At 44.5% G+C, this 25127-nt stretch overlaps 1 protein-coding gene across 1 annotated transcript in view; it reads right to left on the bottom strand.

The window, feature by feature from the left end:
• The window catches only part of Clic4 (chloride intracellular channel 4), a 56572-nt gene that overhangs the window by 14836 nt on the left and 16609 nt on the right, over positions 1-25127 (bottom strand). Inside the window, exon 2 of the mRNA XM_028759853.1 lies at positions 9114-9223. Within this exon, the coding sequence (XP_028615686.1) occupies positions 9114-9223 (110 nt within the window). The remainder of the gene's footprint in view (positions 1-9113; positions 9224-25127) is intronic.

Genomic DNA, 25127 nt, shown 5'->3' on the forward strand with positions numbered 1-25127 from the left:
CCATCCATCCACCCATCCATCCATCCATCCACCCATCCACCCATCCATCCATCCACCCATCCATCCACCCATCCATCCACCCATCCATCCATCCATCCACCCATCCATCCACCCATCCATCCATCCACCCATCCATCCACCCATCCATCCCCTCCTTCTGGCTCCATCTTTTAATTTAGGTTAGAAAAAAAAAAGTACCTCTTTCTTTGTCTACATTCTAATCAAAGATGTAAAAATTAGCTGTGTGCTGATGTCTTTAATCCAAGTACTGGGAGGCACAGACAGGCTGAGTTCAAGACCAGCCTAGTCTATATAAAAAAGACCCAGTTTCAAAACAAACAAACAAAAATAAGACTTAATTATTGATTAGTTCAAATTTTCCCACTCAGAGCCCTCCTTCTACTGAGTCACTAGCTCTTCCACACCCAAGAAAATTATGACAACAACATCTACAGGAATCTCAGCTGCAGAAGAAGACCACTTTGGTTTGGTTTTTGTCTCTGTCTTTCCCTGAGTATTCTTTAGTCTGACAAGGAAAAGTTCTCAGCCCAGAACAGAGGGTCCAGACCCACCTTCATTGAATAGTGACAATGTAAGACTTCTACAGCTGCTTTTCAAAGTAAGTTAAATTAGAATTCTACTACTTCACCTCATTTGGGAAAGGGGAAGTGTTCTCTTGGTTCATCACCCAAGAAGCCTGCTCATCTTCCATCACTAAAAAACCTCAGGGTCCCTGACCTTGGTGGCCTTTGGTCTGTAAGCCACCCACCCTCTAAAGACCCGCAGACTCACACTGCCTCTGGTTCTAATCTACTTCCTTCTCAATTCCTTGTACAGGATCCAGAAACTCTTAACGGGTCAAGGTTATACATTTTCCCATCTTCAGTTTCAAGTTAAAAAGATCAACCAAACAAAAAGAAGCAGAAAATAATAAAATAGCATCTCATCAAAATGCAAACTGCACAAAGATAGGGCCATAGCTGGAGCTTAGTGTCAGAACATCTCCCTGAATGCACGAAGCCTTAACTCAGGAACTGAGCACACACTCACAAACACACGTATGCACACAAGTGCACATGGATTAATGCCCATGAGTAAGAAAGTAATCTGACTGTGTGCAAACTGACCCCCTAGAAAACAATTTTATCACTCCAAAACTCATAAAGCATAACTTTATCAACATGTTTAACAGACAGTAAATTATATGCCTAAGTGGAAGGTAAAAACATAAAGCCTATCTTTTCATAAATATTATTTTATGAACAGGTTAGAGATGGATAAAAGGGGAGAGAAGGCTCAGTGCTTTAAAAACAGCACATGGAAGGGACTAAAGTCAATAGCTTTTACTTCCACAATTAAGCGTGGCAGCTTTTAAGCTCCCCAGAAAAACACGTTTCCAGAAGACCATCTTTCTCAGAGGAAGGAAGAGGATGAACCTGAAGAGAGGACTGGTTAAAGCTTCCAGCTGCATAGCTTCATAGTCGCCCGCTCCCCCGGCCAAGTGAACGACAGCTTCTCTGGGACTGGATTCTACCCTACACATACAGAAATCCAAACACGCTAAGCAAAGGGATGCAAATGAAGTCATTAGGGCTTCCAGTGTCGTGTTAACAAAGTAGTCTATAAGAAGGGAGCTTGCATCAGATTTAACTTTAATAGAGTTAAGTAAGGGTTCAGAACTGGCTATACAGGATCAAATGATTTGTTATAATAAAATCTGACTAATTTAGGATTTATTATCAACAATGGAACCTGAAGCCAGGAAGACTTATGATTAGCAGTTTCCATTAATATTAATGACTAGTAATTAGTCTCTCTTATTTCTGCTTGAAAGCTATACAGATTTGAAAACCACAAAGTCATAAAGCTGCTTTCAAGGATTAGCTGTTGCAATGAAGGCCCTTCCTTCCCAATAAGAGGTTTGGGGACAACACTATCACCTCTGAATGGGTAAACAGCAGGAACCAAACAGGAGTGCCAGGCAGGGAGGTGACTTTTCCACGAGCTATATGTTGCAGTCACACAGAGCCACCTGTGACTTCTAATCATCCCTGGTACATTAAGGACCTTAGTGTTCCAGGCGACCCTCAAGCTCCTTTTACAGATGCTTTCCAGAAAGTGACCACAGCTTGGGGTGATGGAACTGAGTCACTAGGCAATGGCTGAACATTCTAGGACATCAGTTTGGTTCCTAAAAGGCCTTCAACACGTATTCCACAGTTCATTTAAGCCTGTTCAAGTTTCCCTAAGTGACAAAAGCCGAGGCCCTGGGCTTCCGCCTTGAAATACTGCCTGAGCTGTGCAGACACTCATCCCAGAGCCGAGCGAGGCCTTGCCTCTGACTGTACCCCTGGTGTGCTCTAGCAGTATGCTAACTGAAATACATTATCCTGTTCTTTCCCATTTTGTTTCTAGATTAAAAACAAGGGCTGGAGAGATGGCTCAGTGGTTAAGAGCACTGACTGCTCTTCCAGAGGTCATGAGTTCAATTCCCAGCAACCACATGGTGGCTCACAACCATCTGTAATGAGATTTGATGCCCTCTTCTGGTGTGTCTGAAGACAGCTACAGTGTACTCACATACATAAAATGAATAAATAAATAATTCTTTGCCCGGCGGTGGTGGTGCACGCCTTTAATCCCAGCACTTGGGAGGCAGAGGCAGGCGGATTTCTGAGTTCGAGGCCAGCCTGGTCTACAGAGTGAGTTCCAGGACAGCCAGGGCTACACAGAGAAACCCTGTCTCGAAAAACTGGAAAAAAAAAAAAAAACACAAAAAAACAAAACAAAAAAACAACAACAAAAGAGAGAGACAAAACCAAGAAGAAGAACAAGACAGAAAACAAGGAAAAAGGAAACCCAATTGGAGCTAATATTGTAAGCAGTTTAAGTGGCTTAATTTCAATTAAAATTTAATTCATCCCACTGGCAACACTGGAAGGTGTGAGGCTGGTGGCTGAGTTCCAGGTGCTTGGCATAAGCTGGCTTTTGTGGGTCACTGTCTCTGACTGAAATGGAGAGGGATGGATGACTGAGTATATCTCCAGAGTTCTGTTTCAAAGATACCAACTTCAAAGCATAACAGTTCAAGGGACCTGATGCTCTCTTCTGGACTCCACATATACACATAATTTAAAAACAAAAATGTCTTTAAAAAAATAGATACATTTTAAGAAAAGAAAAATATTAACTAATCATTTTTCTAACAAAAATATGCAGTAGCAAAACTCTAGGCAAGAGGGGCAGAGGGAAGAAAACAAAGGCAGATGGAGGGGCAGACACACACTATCTAGTTCAGAATCTGTTGTAAAACTGTCTTGAGATGAACTGCAGAGCTGGTCAAAGAGTCTCAGAGCTTAAGTCAGCCTCATGAAGGAAGATGAAGTTGCCTTTCGTGACTGACTGACTAGCCACAGGAAACCAGCAATTTCTCTAGAAGGCCACGCTGTTCCGTTACATTTACTCTCTGCATGTGTCATCCATGCATCTGTTACTGAAGACGTACCCGGAATAAGCCACTCATTTCTCAACTTACTGAAGACTTCACAAAGTAGGACAAGAGAGACAGACATGATGGGGGGAGGGGTATTGGCGGATGGGTTGCTGATGTACAGCTGAACAGGGTCTCGTGTATACCCCAGGCTGGCCTGGAACTCAAGCTGCTTCCTCCTCATAATCCTGGGATTGCAGGCATGCACCACCATGCTCGGCTTGAGCCATAATAAAACTGAAAACATCTTGTGGGTCTATTTGAAAATTAGATTTTACTCGCATTTATAACTCCTTTTAAAAGGCTTGGTTGACACTATCAGTTTCATGCATGGCTCTGTTGCTTCGTTTTAAACTACTAGGGAACTACATTGAAGTTTAAACTATCACAATAATCTTCATAACAATTTTGTTACTATAGTAACTAGACTTTGAGTCTGATTCACACCACTGTATTACAAATAATATGCCTACATTTGAAGAAGGAAATCATTATGACAGTGTAAGTAAGATTTTTTTCATGGTTAACAAAGAATAGAACTGTACATTTCCTAGGCTTTCAAAAAATGACCCCCATTTATTTTCTCAAGGGAAAGCATATAGAAAATATCTGATTCACTGGTATGGCAGACATGACTGCCTTTTATGATTTAAAAAAAAAAAAAAAAAAAACCTAATGTTAGGGCTGGTGAGCCGGTTCAGTGTAGTTGCTGGACAAGCATCAGGACCGAAGTCCAGATCCTTACAACTCAGGTAAAACCCTGGGGTGGCCACATTTGACAGTAACTCCAACAGCAAGGCGGCGAAAACAGGCAGATCTCAAGACCCAGCCTGGTCAAAATGGTAAAATCTTGTTCTCAGAGATGAACTGCCCTTCCTAAGGGCCCAGGTTCAATTCCCAGCACCCACATAGTAGCCCACAAGCCATCTGTTAACTCCAGATCTAGGGGGTCCAATGCCCTCTTCTAGCCTCTGTGGGCACCAGACATGCAAGTGGTGCACAGACATATTATGCAGGCAAAACACCCACACACATAAAATAAGAGAGCTTATTCTCAAGAGGACACCCAACATTCCCCTCTGGCTGCACACACATGCATATGGCAGACAGACAGACAGACAGACAGACAGACAGACAGACAGACAATTAGCTCTTTGAAGTTATCATTTCTATGCACTTCTCCAAACCAGAGGTCATCGACTGTCTAGAGGCTAGTGTCTTAGCAAGTCCTTCTGACTGTCTCTCCACAGATCACTAATTTACTTTTAAGATTTGTTTATTTATTATATATACAGTGTTCTCCCTGTACCAGTATGGATGCCTGCACACCAGAAGAAGTGACCAGATCTCATCACAGATGGTTGTGAGCCACCATGTGGTTGCTGGGAATTGAACTCAGGACCTCTGGAAGAGCAGCCAGTGCTCTTAACCACTGAGCCATCTCTCCAGCCTCCTAATCTTTTATTTTAAATACTTTGTTTATATTTATTTTATGTGCACTGATGTTTTGTCTCCATGTATGTCTATGAGAGGGTATCAGGTCTCCACGTAGGCGCTGGGAACGTGGGTACGTGAGTCCTGGGGATCTGGACTTCGGTCTTCTTGCTTGCTTGCGCAGCAACTCCTTTCTACACTGAGCCATCACCCAGGTCCTCTGGAAGAGCAGCCTATGCTCTTAACCATTGAGCCATCTCTCCAATCCCACATCACTAATCTTAGACTTTACTTTGTTTTTATCTTTTGAGACAAAATCTCACTATTCGTCCCTGGCTGGCCTGGAATTCAAATGAGATCCTCCTGCTTCTGTCACAGGCCCCCTTGCTAAGGTCACTTAGCAAGTGTAAGGCCTGCTTACACTCCCTGCTTTCCCCTTCTTACCATTAATCCCAAGAGTCCTGGTAGGTTTGACTAAGATGTAAGAGGACAGTAGAGATGCTGGTCTCTGGCTTAGGAACTGTTGGGCAAAATGAACACAGTTCAAGTCTTAAAATTAAGACCCTGGTTATGGTCATGAGCCTGTCACCTACACAGCTGTAAACCAATCAACTCTATTCAAAGAGGTTAAAAATGGTCTGAAAATAGATGAAAGTACCCTGAACACTGGAACAAAAAGGTATACCCACAGAGCTGGTATTGAAGGTTAGCCTCCACTTTGTCCTATCTTGTATGAATAACTGACCTCAGGAAGATGAGGCTACTGACCCCAGGTCTCTGGAGGAACTTATGTCCAGAGAACTTGGGGAGGGGCTCTCCTAAGCCACCCTGCTTCTTCCCCCACACAGTGACATGTGACAGTGTCAGCCAGTTCTAATACACGTTTATCTACAGCTTTTGTTCAGATGGCAATTGTGAAATCGAGAGCAGCCTGGGTGCCATTCTATCTAAAATGCCTTTAATACAACTTCATCATGAGAGAGAAGCAGGCTTGGAAACAACGCCCACTACAGCATTAAGGCTGCACTGGAAGCCAGCATGTGGGAGTGGTGGAAGGCTCACAGAGGGCGCACATAAGCCAGCACAGTCATTAATACCGACTGAGACTCAGAAGGCATGTCACAGTGCCAGAGCCAACCCTGCCTGCTCTTAGGATGAAAGGTGACAATCACTACTTCAGGGGGCAGAGTGGGCTTCTCAGAAGCTCTGGGGGGCCGTCACTCTGCGCTGGCATACTCTGGGATCAGAACTTTTACTGCAAACGTGGGCAATTTCCAAGATATGCAGAAAAATAAACTCAGCAAGTATTTTCTCCCCCACAGATTTCTAAAAAGAATCACAAACTAAGTGTATATTATGGAAGGTACTTCATACCATGGAGTACCTGTCACTCTTTACTGGCAACTTTATTCTATGTTGTTTTCTGAGCCAATGCTCACTCTCTTGGATTACTTTCCTTTTAAAAATGTTCAAAACTCTGTAAGCACATGGGGAAGGTCTGCAAGGAAGAAGACCACAGACCACACCTAAAAACAATGATCTCCATGACAATACTAGTGACCTGGCTGAAGGGGGAGGGAGCCTTGAGCACCTTGGTTTTATCTTCCTAAAATTTAAGCTGAGTGTAGTATCAAACACCTGTAATAGCTGTACCTGGGAGGAGAGCAGGACAGGAGGATTGCCACCTGGGCATATTGCAAACCTTGTCTCTAGGACACAAAATGTATTTTAGATGTACCAGAGACCTAAGGTTTCTAGAGAAACCAAAACAATCTCAGGCCCTAACTTTCCGGTGTTCTCTGCTATCTATCGATTTGATACGTAGCCCTAGAAAATGTACCAAATCGATAGCAGAGAACATGTAGCATCCTTGGTATTTTCTGGCTGTAAGACTGAAATACCTACTTCCCAACTACCACTACTTGCATATGAAGCACAATCCTCTCAAATCTACCAACCGCCAACTGTCAATCGCTTGCCGCAATAATGCCTCACAAAGCCTGTGCACGACAAGTAGATGACCATGTCGTGGCCCTGACGCACTTGCTCCATCCCCCCAGACTCAGTTCCTGGTCCGTCATACAATCAGGCACTGTACTCAACTGGTCAAAGAAAGCTCTCCAAAGCATGGCAGTCAGCTCATTTGTTCCACGCCAAAACTGAATAGGAAAACACTATGTAGTTTAGACATAGTAAGGGTGTGTATGTCTGGTGTATGGTCTATTTTTAGGAATTATACTCAGAAACTTCCTTTTTGAATATATGTAGGAAAATAAAAGTAATAGAAGGATTACTGCATGACTTATTTCTTTCTTAAAATAGCTCTGTCCAACATGAACAGACTAATGCCTTCCCAGGAGCCGGTAGTCATCTTAACTCTTACTGATATCAAAGGCTCATTTTCTAAGTTCATATACTGTCTCCAAAGGGGTTCCTGAAAGATTGCATGGTTATTTTCAACAAATATACCCACCCCCTTTAAAACAGAGTCACACGTTATAGCTCAGGCCAGCCTTGAGTACACAACAATGCTCCTGCCTGTTTCCCAAAGATGCACCACTGCACCCAGCTAACAAATACACTTTGAAATCGACACTTTTCCAAAGAAGTGAAAAAAGAAGCCAGGTGATGCTAGTGCAGGCTTTACTGTAATCCCAGCACTCGGGGGACAGAGGTGGGTGGATCTCTGAGTCCAGCTTAGGCTACAGAGAGAATTCCAAGATAGTCAGGGCTACACAGAAAAACCCTGTCGTGAAAGGGGAAACAAAGGTAAAAAAAAAAAATGATAAAGCGCGGAGATCCACAGGCTGCTCACCTAAGCGGGTGCCAACTCTCAGGATGAATGGCCATCAGTTCTGCCACCGTCAACCAGCAGCCTGACAACAGTTTTCCCTAGACACTACCAACAACTTCATATGTCTAAAAAGTAATTAGTGCACAAAGCCACAGCATTTCTTTATCGCTGTGGGGAACCCTACGGGGCTATGGAGATGGCTCAGTGTTAACCTAGCACACATGAGACCCTGCAGTCAATACACACCACCAAAAAAGGGAACATTTTTATATTACATTATATTCACAAACATGACAGTTCCACAGTCAGATCCTTGAGTTTCCATTGATACAAATTTTAAAAATTTTAGTGTGTGTGTGTGTGTGTGTGTTGCCTACATGTATATTTGTGTACCATTTGCATGTTTGGTGCTCCCCAGAGGCCAGAAGAGGGTGTCTGATCTAGAGTTTCAGATGGCTGTATGCTGCCATGAAGATGCTAGGAATTAAACCTTGGGTCCTCAGGAAGTCCAACTCTGCAGCCTCAGGAACAGGCTCTCTTACTGTACCTGGAGCTCACCATTTTAGCTAGGTTGGCTGGCCAGAGAGCTACTGAGATTTGCCTTTGGGGACTATGGTAATATAAGTGCTCTTCAGAGATTTTGGCTAAAAAACAAAAACAAAACAAACAAACAAACAAACAAAACCCCGAAGTTCTTGAGGGAGTGGGGCGCTTCCTGCTTGTCAGAACTTATTAGCCTCCCTTAGCCTTCAGAGAGAACCGAGACACGACATCTTCAACTAGCGAGACTTCTCATTTTATACCACAAGTGCTTAAATATCACAGAAAATATGCTATTCCCTGAAAAATAGGCTAAATGACACAAACCACATTATTCAGCTCTCTAAAACTCCTATTCTTGCCTTCTCCACCTCAAACTGCAACTAGACCCCCGTCTCTGTGTGCGCTAGCCGGGCGAGCACTCTACCTGTAAGCTATGACAGCCCCTCAGACCCCTGCCCCAAGATCCAAATGCTACTGGTCACAATTACACACGAAACTAGGAATGTGTGGGCCAGAAGGCAAAGCTCTGGATGGCTCATGTTTACATGAGAAACTCAAGGTTTCGCTGTTTCCACACTAAACCTTGGCTCAGGGGCTGCTCAGAGATTTAAGGTTAACGGATTCCAAGGAAGACCCAGCCACATGTTGCCTAGCATGGCAAACACACCAATAGAAAAGCTAGGACTTGAAGATGACAGTGTAAATCGACACTAATGTTTACACAAGTTAAACCTTAAACAGAGAACTTGAATGTTTCCTTCATGTGCAAGCAAAGCCAAGGGCAGGAAAGGATCCAAGCTGAAGGTAAACTTAACTCTCGGGAGCCGACTCCACAGCACAGCCAAGCCTTACCTTTTCAGGTCAACGGTTGTGACACTGAACACAACTCCTTTGAGCCAAAGGATCATGAAGAGCCTCTGTGAGAAGGGGCAGTTTCCTATGCTTTCGCCATCACTGCCGGCCTGGAGACAAAGCAAACATTAAAGACAAGGTCAAAGTGATGACACGCAAGCAGCAGAGCTGCTGATGAATTCCAACCAGAATATTAGGAGTGGCAGTTATGTTGGTCTCTTGTGTGCCTCTCTATTACAACTTTCCAACGTGGCAGCCAGCAGTGACAGCTGGCTAATGACTGCTTAAAACGAGGATCCTACCAGAGTGATGAAAATTTCATTTTACTTATCTTTTGTTTGTTTGTTTTTTCGAGACAGGGTTTCTCTGTGTAGTCCTGGCTGTCCTGGAACTCACTCTGTAGACCAGGCTAGCCTAGAACTCAGAAATCCGCCTGCCTCTGCCTCCCAAGTGCTGGGATTAAAGGCGTGCGCCACCACCACCCAGCTATCTTGGTCATGATTTTTATCACAGCAAAATAGAAAATTAACTAACACAGGCTGCTACGTTGAGAAGCACACCATATCCAAGGGCACATACATATGATTTAGGCAAGGTCTGCCATGGGTCTGACAGTATTCTTTCCTCTTCTCTTCCTCCTCCTCCTCTTCTTCTTCCTCCTGATTTTTCTTCCTCCTTTTTAAATGCAGGGTTTCTCTGTGTAGTTCTGGCTGTCCTGGAACTTGCTCTGTAGACTAAGCTGGCCTCCAATTTAGTCCTCGGTCTGGGTTTGGTCAGACTGCCTTGTTTGCCAAGTGCCGAATGGGTGTGTACCACCACTGCCTGGAAACAGTATTTTTTTACAAAGCAACATAAAACCAGGAAATTTATAGATGTATGTCTTCAATGAGTTAAATAACTGCCAATCATCAAAGGTGGTAGAGCCCTGCAGTGGTGGTACATGCCTTTATCCTGGCACTCAAGAAGCAGAGGCAGACAGATCTCTGAGTTCAAGATCAGCCTGATCTACAGTGAGTTCCAGGACAGCCAAGGCTACACAGAGAAACCTTGTCTGAAAAGAAACCAACCAACCAACAAAATACATGATAAATAGCCTACACCCATGTTACTTCATGGAGCAAGAAAATAATCAGACACTTGCATGCGCTTCTTTTACTCCTCCTTGAATGAAGCAGTTAACTGCCCTGAGCACAAGGATGAATGAGGAGGAACCTTCAGAAGTTCAAGCCAGACAAATCTTTAATTTTATCAGGCACCCCTCAAGATTCAAAGGGATTCGGGGAGAAGGGTGTGGTGCCACACACCTGCAAGCCCAGCACTTGAGAGGCAGAGGCAGGAGGATCAGGAAGTCAAAGTTATCTTCTGCCACAGAGCAAGTTGGAGGGCAGCCTCAGCCATCCCACCCTGTCTCAGGAGAAACACACTTGAGCTAGTCTTCACTCTGATCACTTCAGCCAGTCCTGCACGGCGGTGGTCATTCACAATGGCGGCCAAGAGCACTGTTTCCTCAGCCTGGTTCATCTGAACAATGCAGCCTTTGGGGGTTTTGGTCTTACCAAAAGGGAAACAAGACATATGGAAGTCCGCCTGCTTGTTTACACACACACACACACACACACACACACACACACACACACACACAGCAAACAGCCACACAGTGTCCGTGAGCAGAAGACAATTTGCATTTCCACTCCCTGTGTAACATTTGGGTGAAAAAAACATCTAAAACCATAGCATGTTTTAAAGAAATTGAGTCTACAAAAACATACTTTCTGTTTCTTTTCTCTCCCTCCACAGACAATGCCCCTGCCACTTCCTAAACTATAATAACTGCTGATGCACGTTTGGGGTTTGGGGTTTGGGGTAAGCATTGTTTTCCTAAAATAACCCTGCACCACTCAGAAGTGCATCACTAAAATACCACATGAGTAACAAGTCACTGAATCCCTAACTAATCCTAGGTAGTAGCTGAGGGGATAGCTCAGGGTTCCAGTGCTGGCGAGGCCCTGGGTGCCACATCTAACACCAAAGCTTTCTGAAATAAATCAAATAATGGGAGTCAAGAGAGCTTTTAAAAATAAACAAAGGGCGCCCAAAGAAGGAGGGTTCCAGACAGCACTGTAATCAGAGAGCACAGGATAGTCATAAATGAACTTTAAAAAACAAAAAAACTATTTTTTATTAAGAACAAACCATATTCAGAATTTCTGGTCAGAATGAATCACTAAGTCTTAATTCTGAAAGTTGTGCAAAACTCTCCTTTCTAAGGCAAGCCTACTTCTTCAGTCTTACTTATTATGATTTAAAATAATCCAAGGGGCCGGGCGGTGGTGGCGCACGCCTTTAATCCCAGCACTTGGGAGGCAGAGGCAGGAGGATTTCTGAGTTCGAGGCCAGCCTGGTCTACAGAGTGAGTTCCAGGACAGCCCGGGCTACACAGAGAAACCCTGTCTCGAAAAACCAAAAAAAAAAAAAAAAAAAAAAAAAAAAAATAATCCAAGGAAGGGGCTGGACAGACAGCTCCCCACCCCCACCCCCCGTGGTGTATGTAGAGCATGGCTTCTCTTCCGGAGGGCCCTGGCTCAGGTCCCAGAATCCACACGGTGGCTCACAACTGTCTGTAGCTCCAGTTTTGGGGGATCTGAAGGAGGTCCCCTTCTAGCCTTCATGAGCACCAAGTACACAAACACACATGCAGGCAAACACTCATACATCTAAAAAGTATTTTAAAATTTAAAATTTGTATGCTTTTATTTGAAGAACCAAAGGAATGCACCAGCAAGATGGCTCAGCAGGTAAAGAGCATGTCACACAGGCTGAAGACCTAGGCTTGATCCCCCAAACCCACACAGTGGTGGAGGAAACCTACTCCACAAACCTGCCCCCTGGCCTCCACATGCGTGCTGTGACAAGTGCTCACCACACACCCACACACACACACACACACACACATGTGCAGAGTAATAATAAATAATAAAATAATCCAAGGAAAACATGCAAAAAGAATCTGGTCTCATATCCCAAGACTCCAATTTCAGAGAATCCAGAGGTGGGGGCAGGAACCCTAGCTTGATCCTGGACAGAGATCCAGAGGAAAGGGCTATGTACTGGTGAGCTGGGTGGAAGGTCAGGTGGCGTTTGTCTCTGTCAGGTTACAGCACTGACTCCCCCCAACTGTGGTTGTTAGTGGGCCCCATAGCTTCTGAACTTCCCCCTTCTCTGCCTCTGTACTTCTGCCCCTGCTCCCACCGCCTCTCCCGTACTCCCTGCCAGGATTAAACAGAAGAGTCGAACAGGCTGTTAGAATGAAATGCTATGCAATACCAAGAACTCTATCAAACCAAATCTTTAAAAGGCAACCAAAGAAAGATGACAGATAAGAAAAATTACCTGACAAAATATCTAAGAGCTGAGATAAAAAGGCTTTGATAAACCTTGAAACAAATGAAAACCTAGCAGTCCTCAGCAAAGCAGTCTAAACAGAAGACACAAAGAACCACCAGCGACTTTAAAGTTACCCAAAAGTTACATCGTAACCAAAATAAGACGCTCAGCAGACTGACTCTGCTGTGATTCTGGTATTAATATCTTGCCCACCTAAAACGCTTGGTCCCCGTGGCCCAAATGGAAGGCACTATAGACAATTACAAGACAGGGCCTAGCTGGGCAGTGGTGGCGCACGCCTTTAATCCCAGCACTTGGGAGGCAGAGGCAGGCAGATTTCTGAGTTCGAGAGTTCGAGGCTAGCCTGGTCTGCAGAGTGAGTTCCAGGAGAGCCAGGACTACACAGAAAAACCCCGTCTCGAAAAACCAACCAAACAAACAAAAAGACGGGGCCTAGTAGAAACTTTATGTCACTGTGGACATGCCACTGACAAGATTATGAGACCTCAATACCTTCCTCTTCTCTTTTGCTTCTTAGACAAAGTAATTTGTTCTGCCATATACACCAGCTACCGCTATCCAGATTCCATACCAAAGCTGTGAGTCTCAACATCATACTCCAAAACAAAACTTTTCAGTTGTTATAGTTTAACAGGAAGCTGATCAATACAGCCTCAAAAGTCAAACGGAAGGCAGAGGAAAGAACCTATAAACTAAAGAGTAGAAACCATCCAATCTGAACAAAGGAGAAAACACAGGCTTAAAACTGAATACATAAGCTAGGCAGAGTGGTGCAGACCTTTAATGCCAGCACCTAGGAGGCAGAGGCAGGAGGATCTCTGTGAGTTCAAGGCCAGCCTGGTCTACAAATAAGTTCCAAGATTATATATACTAAGATCCTGCCTCAAAACAACAAAAAACAAACACCAAACCCCCCCCCCAAAAAAAGGGAATATCAGCAGGTTTTTGATAGGATATGCCTGTGTTCCTAACACTCAGTAGACTGAGGCAGGAGGATCACCAGTTAAGGGTTGGCCAAAGGAAAAATAATTGGCCATATTCAGAGGTGGGGTAGGTCTTAACACGCATTTGAATTTTGTCCTGATGTGGCTCTCACTCACTAGCCCCTCCTGCCCAGGGCCTGCTGTACTTCTGGACACTGGCATTTAATGGGAACCACTGGGTTAGCTCCTGCATTACAGAGGAGGGGCGGGGCAGCCACCAAGACTATTGTAATGTTTTACTAAGTCAAGGTTAAGGAACTGCTCACTTAGAAAACCTAGTTTAATCAGTCTTTAGTCAGATTTAAAAATAACTAAAAGGGGGCTTTAATAACTTTATCTCTGTTTCCCAAGACCAGGAGTGAGGGGTGACAGTAACCAGGGAAAGAGAGTGCGAAGCTGGAACCTGAAGACAAGAACCGCCTGCTGATCACTGAATTTTTTACCAACACAAATGTTCTAGAGCACACAGAGAGCAATGTATGACCAAAAGAATGACTTACATGGTTTAAGATTCTGTTTACCTTAGTGTAGATTTTATTGATCGAAATTAAACGCTTTGTGGGTGTCCACACCTGTAGCCCAGAATGCAGGCGGCCGAGGCAAGAGGAATGTGTTTCATACTAGCAGACGGCACAGTAAATTTGAGGCCAGCACTTCTTGAACCTACAGAGCAATGATTTCTCAAACCCTCCTAATGCTGCGACCTTTAACAGTTCCATGTTGTGGGGACCTGAACCATAAAATTATTTCATTGCTCTTTCATTAACTGTAATTTTGCTGCTGTTATGAATCAAGATATAAATATCCGATATGCAGTGTATCTGATACGTTACCCCAAAGGGGTCGCAAGTTGCGAACCAGTTCTATGTTATAAAACCCCCATGTCGCCGGGCAGTGTTGGTGCACACCTTTAATCCCAGCACTTGGGAGGCAGAGACAGGCGGATTTCTGAATTTGAGGCCAGCCTGGTCTACAGAGTGAGTTCCAGGACAGCCAGGGCTACACAGAGAAACCCTGTCTCGAAAAAACAAAAAAAAAAAAAAAAAAAAAAAAAAACCATGTCAAAACCATAACTAGTGAGGAAAGGAGGGAGGGAGGGGGAAGAAAAGACAAGACAGACAAGCCTAACAAACAAGCCCTTCAGCTCAAGCACTTGGTCACTAGAGTCTTCAGAGTTCCTTGTTTTTCAGAGATCAGAGGGAAAAGACTCCAAGAACCTTCCACAATAAAGCCTTCCAACTGGCATTAGAGCCTTGTGCTTGGTTTTTTATCCTCCCCGCCCCATAAATTTATTTTATGTCTTGTGCATCTATGCTAGCTTGTCTATATGTACACAGTGTGCATGTAGAAGCCTGTGGAACTGTTTTAAGACATACCCTATACAAGGCCAAAGAAATACATGGTTTAGCAGGTAAAGTCATTTGTAGCACAAGCTTGGTGATCTGAGTTCAATCCCCAAGGCCCATGTAAAGGTGAATGGAGTTAAGTCTACTTCAAAAAGTTGTCTTCTAACCTACAAACACACACACCATGTCTACAGACAGACAATAAACTAATAACTATCCTATGAGTACATAAAACTGAGTACAACAATTGGAATGAAGCCAAAATAATCTTTACTTAGGAACAAAAATCTAGAACCATGGCCAGCCTGTACCATATTACAGTATTATAATTTGATAAATAAAGTCATGACATGGCATAGAGAAATCATGTTGCTCCCAAGTTCTGTCTTTGTAAATAAGACAGCCAAGAACAAGATTGCAGACTTATCCCAGGACAGCCAGAGCTGCATAATAGAGAGATCCTGTCTCAAAAGAACAACAAAAGGTTGCAGACTTCAGGTGTCTCTCATTTCCTTGTTCCTGAAGCCTGTGTCACTGAGAGAGGAGCTGACTGACCCCTTCTGAAGTCACAGGACAACCAATCAGGGCTAGACGCAACTCCAGGCGGGCACACAGAGCATTTACCCCTGAAGATGAACTCTGCTCTTACAAAGCAAGCTCTTGGAATTGATCCAGTTCATACATGGATCCGCTCACTCAGCAGAGGATGCCAGCCAGCTAGGAGTGCTTACCTAGACAGTCTCAGGAAACCCCACCACTCCTGCAGTCTTACTTTTAGATATGTATAATTTGTGTGCACAAATATAATAGATAAATTTACAATATTTACCATATAGACATGAACCCTTCACAGCAAACCAAAACCTATCTACCCAAAATACAGGAGAATGAAGTAGAAATCCAGAATAACTGTGGAAAAGGTCTGGAGGTAGGGGATCTGTTGGGAAGTACTCACAAGCAGGAGTCTCAAATACCTAGGAACAATGTCTTCAATGAAATAGATTTAAATGCAAATGACCAGAGCGGGCTTCAGGTCTGATTCAGGACAACTGCTCCAAGCTTAAACCCTCCTTTGGACCCTGCTTTTCGAAGGTCAGTAACTGACAACTAGTGGGTAAATAACATGATCCTCTAACTCCCTAGTAAAAGAATGCTTCCTGTTGGTCCATAGTCCCAGCACTCAGAGAGGCAAAGGCAGGGGGATCTCTGAGTCCCAACATTGTCTATATATAGTCCAAGCCAGACGAGGCTACATAGAACTCCTTTCTCTAAATAAATAAACAAACAAATAAATAAAATGCTATCCTATCTCATCTAAAACTAGAGCATACTAAAAATTCACTAATCCAAGCCAGTTTATAGTCTCATAAAGACAACCAGACATTGAAATTCAAGAATAGTTGGATATGGTGGTACATGTCTTTAATCCCAGATAAAGGCATGGACCCTTTTTTCAAGGGGAGGGGGAAAGGGTGCCATAGGCCACCCCCACCCCAATAATTTGTGTTTTGGTCTAATGAGTTCACTAGAACTGGCTCTTCCACTTAGCTGGCAGTTCTTATGAAAACAGTATTGTTGTGGTAATTATTTAAAATCGGCCACCTGTTAATCCGACTGTCTAAACTGCAGTGGCTCTGCCTAGTCCAGCCGCCATGTCTCTCGGCCTGAGGCCACGTGCACACTGCAGTTAGAACCAGCCCACCAGAAACACCAGGCCTGCCACCCACTAGATGCCAACGTGAGAGATGGCTCCGCCAATCTTCCACGCTGTCTCCACAAGGCAGGGCATTGCCCAGACCATTCTACCATCTATGCAGGCCCAATAATATCTAATTCTTATAGATTAATCAAAGGCTTTATATGTTTGATAATGATTAATAACAAGATGCTCATACAAAGAGAGCTGTATCCCAATTAGCTAACCTATTTATAAGTTTATAAATTGTTCCCCACCCAGCACTTGGGAGGCAGAGGCAGGCGGATTTCTGAGTTCGAGGCCAGCCTGGTCTACAGAGTGAGTTCCAGGACAGCCAGGACTACACAGAGAAACTCTGTCTCAAAAAACAAAAAAACAAAAAATAAATAAAAAATAAAAAATAAATTGTTCCCCATGAGTGCTCTCCATACCTGTGTGGTTCTCCATCCTCCTACATCTCTGCCCTCTCTAGCTCCTCCTCTTCCTTTTTTCTCTTCCTCTCCCAACTCCTCCCACACAGTATACTTGACAATGTCTTGCTTTAGTCTAAACCACTGGGAATTGAGGAAATTCAAACTGTACAAAATGCTTTTTCATATTACTCTTTAATTTAAAAGGCAAACTGAAATACAGCGCCTACTGTGCTCCCCTATCTGAACAACCTTATCCCTAGTCACTACCAAGATCACTTGGAATCAAACTTATTGTGTTAACTAAAATGGGCTCCTGTCCTCTTCCTGCACGGCTACCCATGGTTACGCTGAAGAGCTGGGAAAGAAGCCTCCACTGAGACAAAGTCTCAGATGTCTACTTCCTTGGTAAATGACCAAATTCTGAGTCAGCTAGAAATGCGGCTAATAATTCTGTTTTTAAAAGAAAAGGCCCCGCCACATACACAAGTGTTTATAAAGCTGAACCTCCCTCCTCCCTTAGATGATCCCTGCTGTGATCCCAAGGAGCCCCAGCAACACAACACCTCACCCCTTCCATCCTGGGCTGATCGGTCCACAACTAAGATCATATTCTTCCCGTGGGATTTCATCTGCCATAAATACTGTACCACTTGTTAGCTTTCTCTTGATTACTTAACAAGTAACGCCTATGGGTTACAAAGAGTGTGTTGTAGGCCACTACCACAGAAAAACTGCTTACTCCTGACATATTTTAATCAAAATTTTCATTTAAGGAGCTGGGGTGTGCTTCAGTTGGAGACTGTGTGCCTGGTCCTCAGCACAGCACACACTGGGCACAGTGACACACACCTGTTAACTCCAGAGCGTGGAAGGTGGAATCAGGAGGATCAGAAACTCAAGGTCACACTCAGCCACACTGAGACTTTGAAGCCAGCCTGGGTAACTTAGATTCAGATTCATATCCCACCCCCTCCTCTGTCTCAAAAATAAGAGAGCTGGGACAGAGCTCAGTGATAAAATATTTTCCTGGAATGCAAAAGCCCTGGGGCTCAGTTCTGAGTCTTTCACACACACACACACACACACACACACACACACACACACACACACCAAGGATTGTATAAGGGGAACCCCCTTGGATGTGATGGTGTGGCAGATGTGATAGTATCCTGAAGTTGAAATAATCAATACCAGAAGTCAGAGCACAGAGAGTCAGAAGGAAACAGCACAGAGAGTCAGAAGGAAACAGCTGGTACCTGGTGTGACACACACACAGACACACACACACACAGCCATTTTATCAGTGTCTCTCCTTACCTGTTGAAGCCACACTGAACACAGCGCCTCTGTTATTCATGATCACAAGTAGCTAAACCACTTTCTAAATATATATCTATCGCCATTTACCTCTAGTTTACCTGGCTGGAAGGGCTGGGGTTAGCTCAGTGGGTTTAGTCTCCAGCGTTCCCACCAAGAACAGAAGGATGCATGACAAGGAACAAGAGGGATACTCTGAGTAGAGCAGCAGCAGCCCAGGTGCTGTCCACCTACAGTCAGCTCTTTCTCACGGCTGCCATCCATCTAAGGTGCTCTAAGGTGTGAGTGAGCTGGTAGCATCTGCCCCACAAGGTCTGAAGGCAGAACACCTGACAGAGCGCCCTGTGCCTGGAAGCCAGCTCCACTTCCCAGCAGTCACCTTCGCAGCAGGTGTGGGGCTAACAAGGGGGAGTGAACAGGCCTGATCTCCAGAATCTTACAGTTTGTGGAAGAAACAGATAATATCAATATAAAACCACTAAGTGCTTAAGGGCAGCCAAGTACTCAGAGAAAAGACAGGGACCTGCTTCAGAGGCAGGCAATGCCCACAGACATCTCCTAGACCAAGGAAAACGAAGTTGCTAAGTAGGCTCAGAGAGCACAAGACTAAGCCACAAAAGACATCGGAAACCACATTAAAGGGCTCAAAGAAGAAACAATTCATTGGTTTGTTTGATAAATGTTTATCAAGAGCTTTCTTTTTCTCTTTTGGTTTTTCAAGACAGGGTTTCTCTGTGTCACCTGCGCTATCCTGGAACAACTCTATAGACTAGGCTGGCCTCAAACTCACAGATGTCTGCTTGCCTCTGGCCCCTGAGTGCTGAGACTGAGCACAATGTCTCTCACAAGGAATGCCTGGTTTGAAGCATACTGATTTTTCTACTTCACCACCTGTGATACTGGAAACACTCTCTCTGATTCTGATTTCTCTGTAAAATGGGGAAGAGCACGCACTCCTGTTATAAATATTTACCCAGTGACAAGATGAGCATCTCTAGCCATGTGGAACGTGAGCAGCAAGAATCCACTGAGAGGCAGAGAGCACATGCACTCTATGCTGTGTACTGATGGGCTCCTCTGAAGAAGAGGAGACAGCGTGCGATCAGAACACAGGACAGTGGGTCACCACAGAAGAGCAGGATGACAGGAACAGATAGGGACACTGAGGCCAAAGCCCAGTTTGCATTTAAGGCAATAAGAATCTACACCACATGGAAATCTGGCCGCAGGTATACAGCTGATGACAGAGGAGTGGGAGCCAGGACGGGCAGGGCCGTCAGAGGCGATGGACAGAAACAAATGGTCAGACTGAACGGAAAAATACAACCCTATGTTTGTCATGATGATGATGGGGTGAAGGGAAGTAACAAAGGGCTCAAGAGACTTTGGAACCTTTGAGGAGAGGCACCTGGGTGGAGAAAAGCCTCAAGGCGGAAGACATAAAGCTCCAGCCTGCTGCAGGGTAGTGACCAGCCCCAGATGTCTATTTCCCTGAAGAAGAATCTATAGAGCAAAAACCACTCCCAGACTCAGCAACACTTGGGAGAGACATAGGTGGGAATGGGAAGGTTTTTTTTTTCTTTTTAGAGTAAGAAAATATATCAAATGTTTATAAAAGCTGCATAAATGCTAAAATATAATAAAACTTGAATCTTAAAATACTGAATGCAAAGTAACTAATCAAAAGCTACCAGAGGGGCCGGGTGGTGGCGGCGCACGCCTTTAATCCCAGCACTTGGGAGGCAGAGGCAGGCGGATTTCTGAGTTCGAGGCCAGCCTGGTCTACAGAGTGAGTTCCAGGACAGACAGGGCTATACAGAGAAACCCTGTCTCGAAAAACAAAAAAAAACAAAAACAAAAAAAAGCTACCAGAGGGAATCAGCCACAGCTGAGAATGCCCATACTCCCGTTCTCTCCTGGAAGATCACGCTGAATAGAAGAGGGGGTTCAGTCTCTATGAGATCAAACGTGAACTGTCTCATCTGAACCCGCAGACACTCCATCTGAGCAGAGCAGGACCACACTGAAGCCATAGCTCTGCTTCCTTACTATGGTCACTAGCCAGAGCCCGAGACAGGCAATGTCTGCTATGTTTCCAGAAGAAATTATAGCCACCTTGTCCCCTAGAAACCTCTCTCTTTCTTCCAAATTCTCCAATAAAGACACTGTAAGGTAGGCATGGTGGCACACAGCTGTCAGCCCAGCACTGGGGAGGTGAGGCAGGAGCGTCAGGAATTCAAAGTCATGCTCAGCTGAAGGATGAGCTCAAGGTCAGCAACACAAGAGACCACCCCCCCCCAACTCGGAAAGGACACTCTGTGCTTGGAGACTGAAGCAGGACTGTCTAGTTCCAAGCTAGCCTGGTCTACACAGTGTCCAGCTAGCCTGGGCTATGGGTGAGACCATCTGTCCCAGCAAAAAAAAAAAAAAAAGGAAAGAAAAAACTGTTAGGAACAGCAGGGGACAGCACATCCCTCTAATTCCCAACACTCAGGAGGCTAAGGCATGAGAACAGCAAGTTTGAGGCCTACCTAAGATACACAGTAAGGCCCTATCTCAAAATACTAAATTAATGGCAGGAGAAACAGCTCAGCGGTTATGAGCTCTTGCTGTTCTTCCAAAGGACCTGAGTTTTACATAAGACCCTGACTCAAAACACAAAACAGAGTGTAAACAAGATAATGTGAGGGTAAACTCTGAAAACAGAAGTACATGAGTATACAGATTGGTTATAAGACAATATGATAGCACAACATTGTGTAGTAGACAATTTTGGGACCCCACTAAGTGAAACAGTAGACTAGTAATGATAGCAATGGGGCTGGAGAAGTGGCTCCATTAGGAAGCAGTTTGCCCAGCACCACGGCCCCGAGTTTGACCCTCAGCACCCCCCTAAACCAGCGAACACATATGCTGTGGAGAATGAAGTCAAGAGGTCAGAAGGTCAAGGTTATCCCTCGAACATAGCAGTGCAAGGGCAAACTATGCTCCTTAAATCCTCACCTCACAGAATAATACAGCTACAGGCTGGGTAACAGTGACTCACACCTTTAATCCCAGCACCCCAGGCGGACGCTTGAGAGTTCAAGGGTAGCCTGGTCTACAGAGCTAGCTCCAGGACAACCAAGGCTACACCGAGAAACCCTGTCTCAAAAAGAGGGGGAAAAGAAAAACTAGTACTGCCGCTAGTAAGGGGCTCTGGTACCTAACCTCATCCATGGCTGGTGTGTAGCCCTGATGAAACCCTCCGGCTTAACACAGACAAGAAATACAGAGTTGGGAAGAATGGGAGGGAGACAGAAGGGAGCATGGGTTGAATGAACATGATCAAAACATATTTAATTTTAAAATTTGATATGAATCAGTGTTTTGACTGCAGAGATCAGAAGAGGGGGTCAGATCCCCTAGAACTGGAGTTACAGATGGTTATGAGCCACCACATGGGTGCTGGGAACTGAACCCAGGTCCTTGGTAAGAGCAACAGGTGCTTTCAAACACCGAACCACCTCTCTAGCCCCTCAAAATATATTATACACATGCATAAAAATGCCATCCTAAAACATATAATTTATGTTAAAATAAATATGCCAATAAAATATAACATTAATAAATGTTAATAAAACATAGTATTAACATGTTAATTAAAACTCTTTTTTTGTTTGTTTGTTTTTTTGTTTTTTTCCAGACAGGGTTTCTCTGTGTAGCCCTGGCTGTCCTGGAACTCACTCTGTAGATCAGGCTAGCCTCGAACTCTTAAACTCAGAAATCCGCCTGCCTCTCCCTCCCAAGTGCTGGGATTAAAGGCGTGTGCCACCACTGCCCAGCTAATTAAAACATTTTTAAATACTTTCCATGTGGAGAGATTTTGGGGATGGGAATTTGACAAATGGCCAAGACAAAAGTAAGTTCAAGGCGGGAACCTGACTTTGGGCTAGGACTCAGAAATAGGCTCAAAACTCAGCAGCGGATCAGCTGAGGAGTACGTAGCATTCCTTGTCTTGGTCATCCCGATTAGCCCCTAGAAATGGTGTTTATTGCCTTGCTAGTTCCTTGACCCAAAACTGATATTATTTTGCATGTACTTAAAAGTGGTATAAAAGCAGACTGGAAAAAAATAAACCCGCCTCAGCCTTAGAACTGACTGGTCATGCTGCAGTGTCGTCTGTCTTTTTCATTTAATCTTCCCTCCTGCCCTGCAGAGCCTGCTGACTGACCGAGCTGGCCTGGTCATTTAGGATATTCCAATGTAAAATACTGTCACTTGATAAATGTAAGTCTAGGCATTTCATTTAGATTTTTTTCTTTATATTACAAATTATGTTTCCTTAAAATTACAAACCAAATTATTTTTCTCCAGCTATTAAAACTTAATCTCAGAAAACTGCTCAGATGACATCTCCGATGTCAACTTTCTCCCCACCATCAGCCCATCTTTTGAAAAAGGGTCTCCTATACGGTTGGCCTTGACTTCCCTGTATAGACAAGGATAGCAGTGAACTTTTGAGCCTCCTGTCTCCACCTTCCAATTATACTGGGACCACATGGGCTGGCTAGGAATCAGACTGGGAGCCTCAAGCATGCTAGGCAAGCACCTGAGCTACACACGCACACACGCATGTGTGTGCGCGCACACACACACACACACACACACACACCAGCCCAGGCTTTAACTTTCTGTCTGAGTCTATGCTCAAGCCCAAGGCTACAACCTTGCATAAAATAAACCTAGACTAGACAGACAGCCCCCACTTTACAGCCAACAGCCGAGATCTATCAGCATACACGCAGGAGTTAGCCTGGCCTACCAGTTACTTGACTTTAAGACTCTAACACTCCTCGCTAACCTGTTATTAGTGACTATAGAATAAGCTCCTGGCCAAACACAAATTGCATGCTGTAAGCTTAGAGACCAAACAGTTTATCTGTGGTGTTTGCTATGATGTAACATGGAACACCACACCAGCAACAGGCATAACATTCTTTATGGGATTTTATACCTGTATTATACACAAAAGTTTGCCCCAGAATCCTAACAAATATTTCCTGAGTTAATGAACTAGCTCTCACATATCTCCACTTACCCTACTGTGGTAGGTGGGAGCTATAAAAGATGAAACAGACTCACCAGTTGCTCATTACTATGACAAAATACTGACAAAAGTAGCTTAAGGAGGAGTTCGTTTGGCTCATAGTCTGAAAGGCTAGAGTCTGACACAGGAGGGCAAGCACTGGGGCAGAAGAGCCCCTGGCCTCTCTGCATCCACCACGGGAAGCACGCAAATGAATGCCAGCATACACAGCAATCCTTTTCCCCTTCAGGGAAGGTACCTCCTATATTAGGGGCACATCTTCAATCTTCAGTTACACCTCTCTAGAAATGCCGTGGACACCCCCAAGTGTGTCTCCGGGATGATTACAAATCCAACCACGTTGACAATGAAAATAGACTATCACACAACTTCCTGGCCCCTTGACTTAAGATCCAGTGAAGAATAGCCAACTCTGGTCCTGAACTCCTGGAATTCACAGGAACAAAGCAGCATGGGATGAGATTCGGATGGATGCCACAAAGTACGAGCTGGGACAGAGAGCACAAGGGGCTGGTTCTGCTAAGGGAGCAAGGAGGTCAGAGAAGGGTGCAGAAGCTGCCTCAGCTGATCCTTGGAGAACACTCAGCTTCAGAAACTGACTCCTAAGACCCTTGAAATTCATTGAGTTAGTTCTGCTCCAAACTATTTCTCATAAGATGCCGTGAGCAGCCAGGCACCGTGGCACGTGCCTGTGACTCCAGTACCTCAGTAGCCAAGGTAGGAAATCTCTGCAAATTTTAAGTCAGCCTGGTGGTCTACACAGTGAGCTCCAGGTCAGCCAGAACTACAGGATGAGACTTTCTAAATAAATAAAATTTCACCTTTGAAAGTTAAGCCTTGTCCGGGCAGTGGTGGCGCACGCCTTTAATCCCAGCACTTGGGAGGGAGAGACAGGCGGATTTCTGAGTTCGAGGCCAGCCTGGTCTACAGAGTGAGTTCCAGGACAGCCAGGGCTACACAGAGAAACTCTGTCTCGAAAAACCAAAAAAAAGAGAGAGAGAGAGAGAGAGAGAGAGAGAGAGAGAGAGAGAGAGAGAGAGAGAGAGAGAAAATTAGTTAAGCCTTAGATGGCCATGGTGGCTTTCTCGTAAATCCTAGCATTTGGCAGACTGAGGCTGAAGGACTGCCATAAGTTTGAGGCCAGCCTGGACTCTACAGTGCGTTCCAGCCAACCTGGGCTACAATAAGAGCCTGTCTCAAAAAAGTTTTTTAGAGCGATAGGCCAGAAGCAGAAACAAGGCTTCCCTTAGAGGCACGCACACTCTCATGTGATTGGGTGTCTTGGCACACTTGCAAAGGGCTCTATGAAGGACCACAAGTGCTGAACACAGTTACTGTGAGCAAGAACTGCTTTGGGGAGCTTCAAGAGCCCTTATCTGAGAACAATATGTGCTCTGGCCCAAAACAGGAGGCTTCTCCCATCTTGCTGTTCCTCTGCCTCCTCTATAGGCAGCCAACCAGAACAAACCTTATTGCCACTTAACCACACTGGGATGTAACCAGTGAAAACACTGAACAACAAAAATTACACAGAGCATGCTGCTCACACAGGTCCAGCCCCAAGTAAAGATACCTTTGACAAAGGCTTAACACTTAAACAGCCAGTTTGAAGGGAGTGACCCAATGACAAAGTCAAAATATTTCCCTTTACTTTAAGAGTCCCTGTAAACGTTCTGATCTATTTTAAGGGACAGAGGTATATACAGACCACAGGACTAATCCACGGAGTAGCCTTTCCAGTGAACCAAAAGCAAGGGAGGAAGG

The sequence above is a fragment of the Grammomys surdaster genome, unplaced genomic scaffold, assembly GCF_004785775.1.
Source record: "Grammomys surdaster isolate TR1022 unplaced genomic scaffold, NIH_TR_1.0 126313, whole genome shotgun sequence".
Lineage (NCBI taxonomy): Eukaryota > Metazoa > Chordata > Mammalia > Rodentia > Muridae > Grammomys > Grammomys surdaster.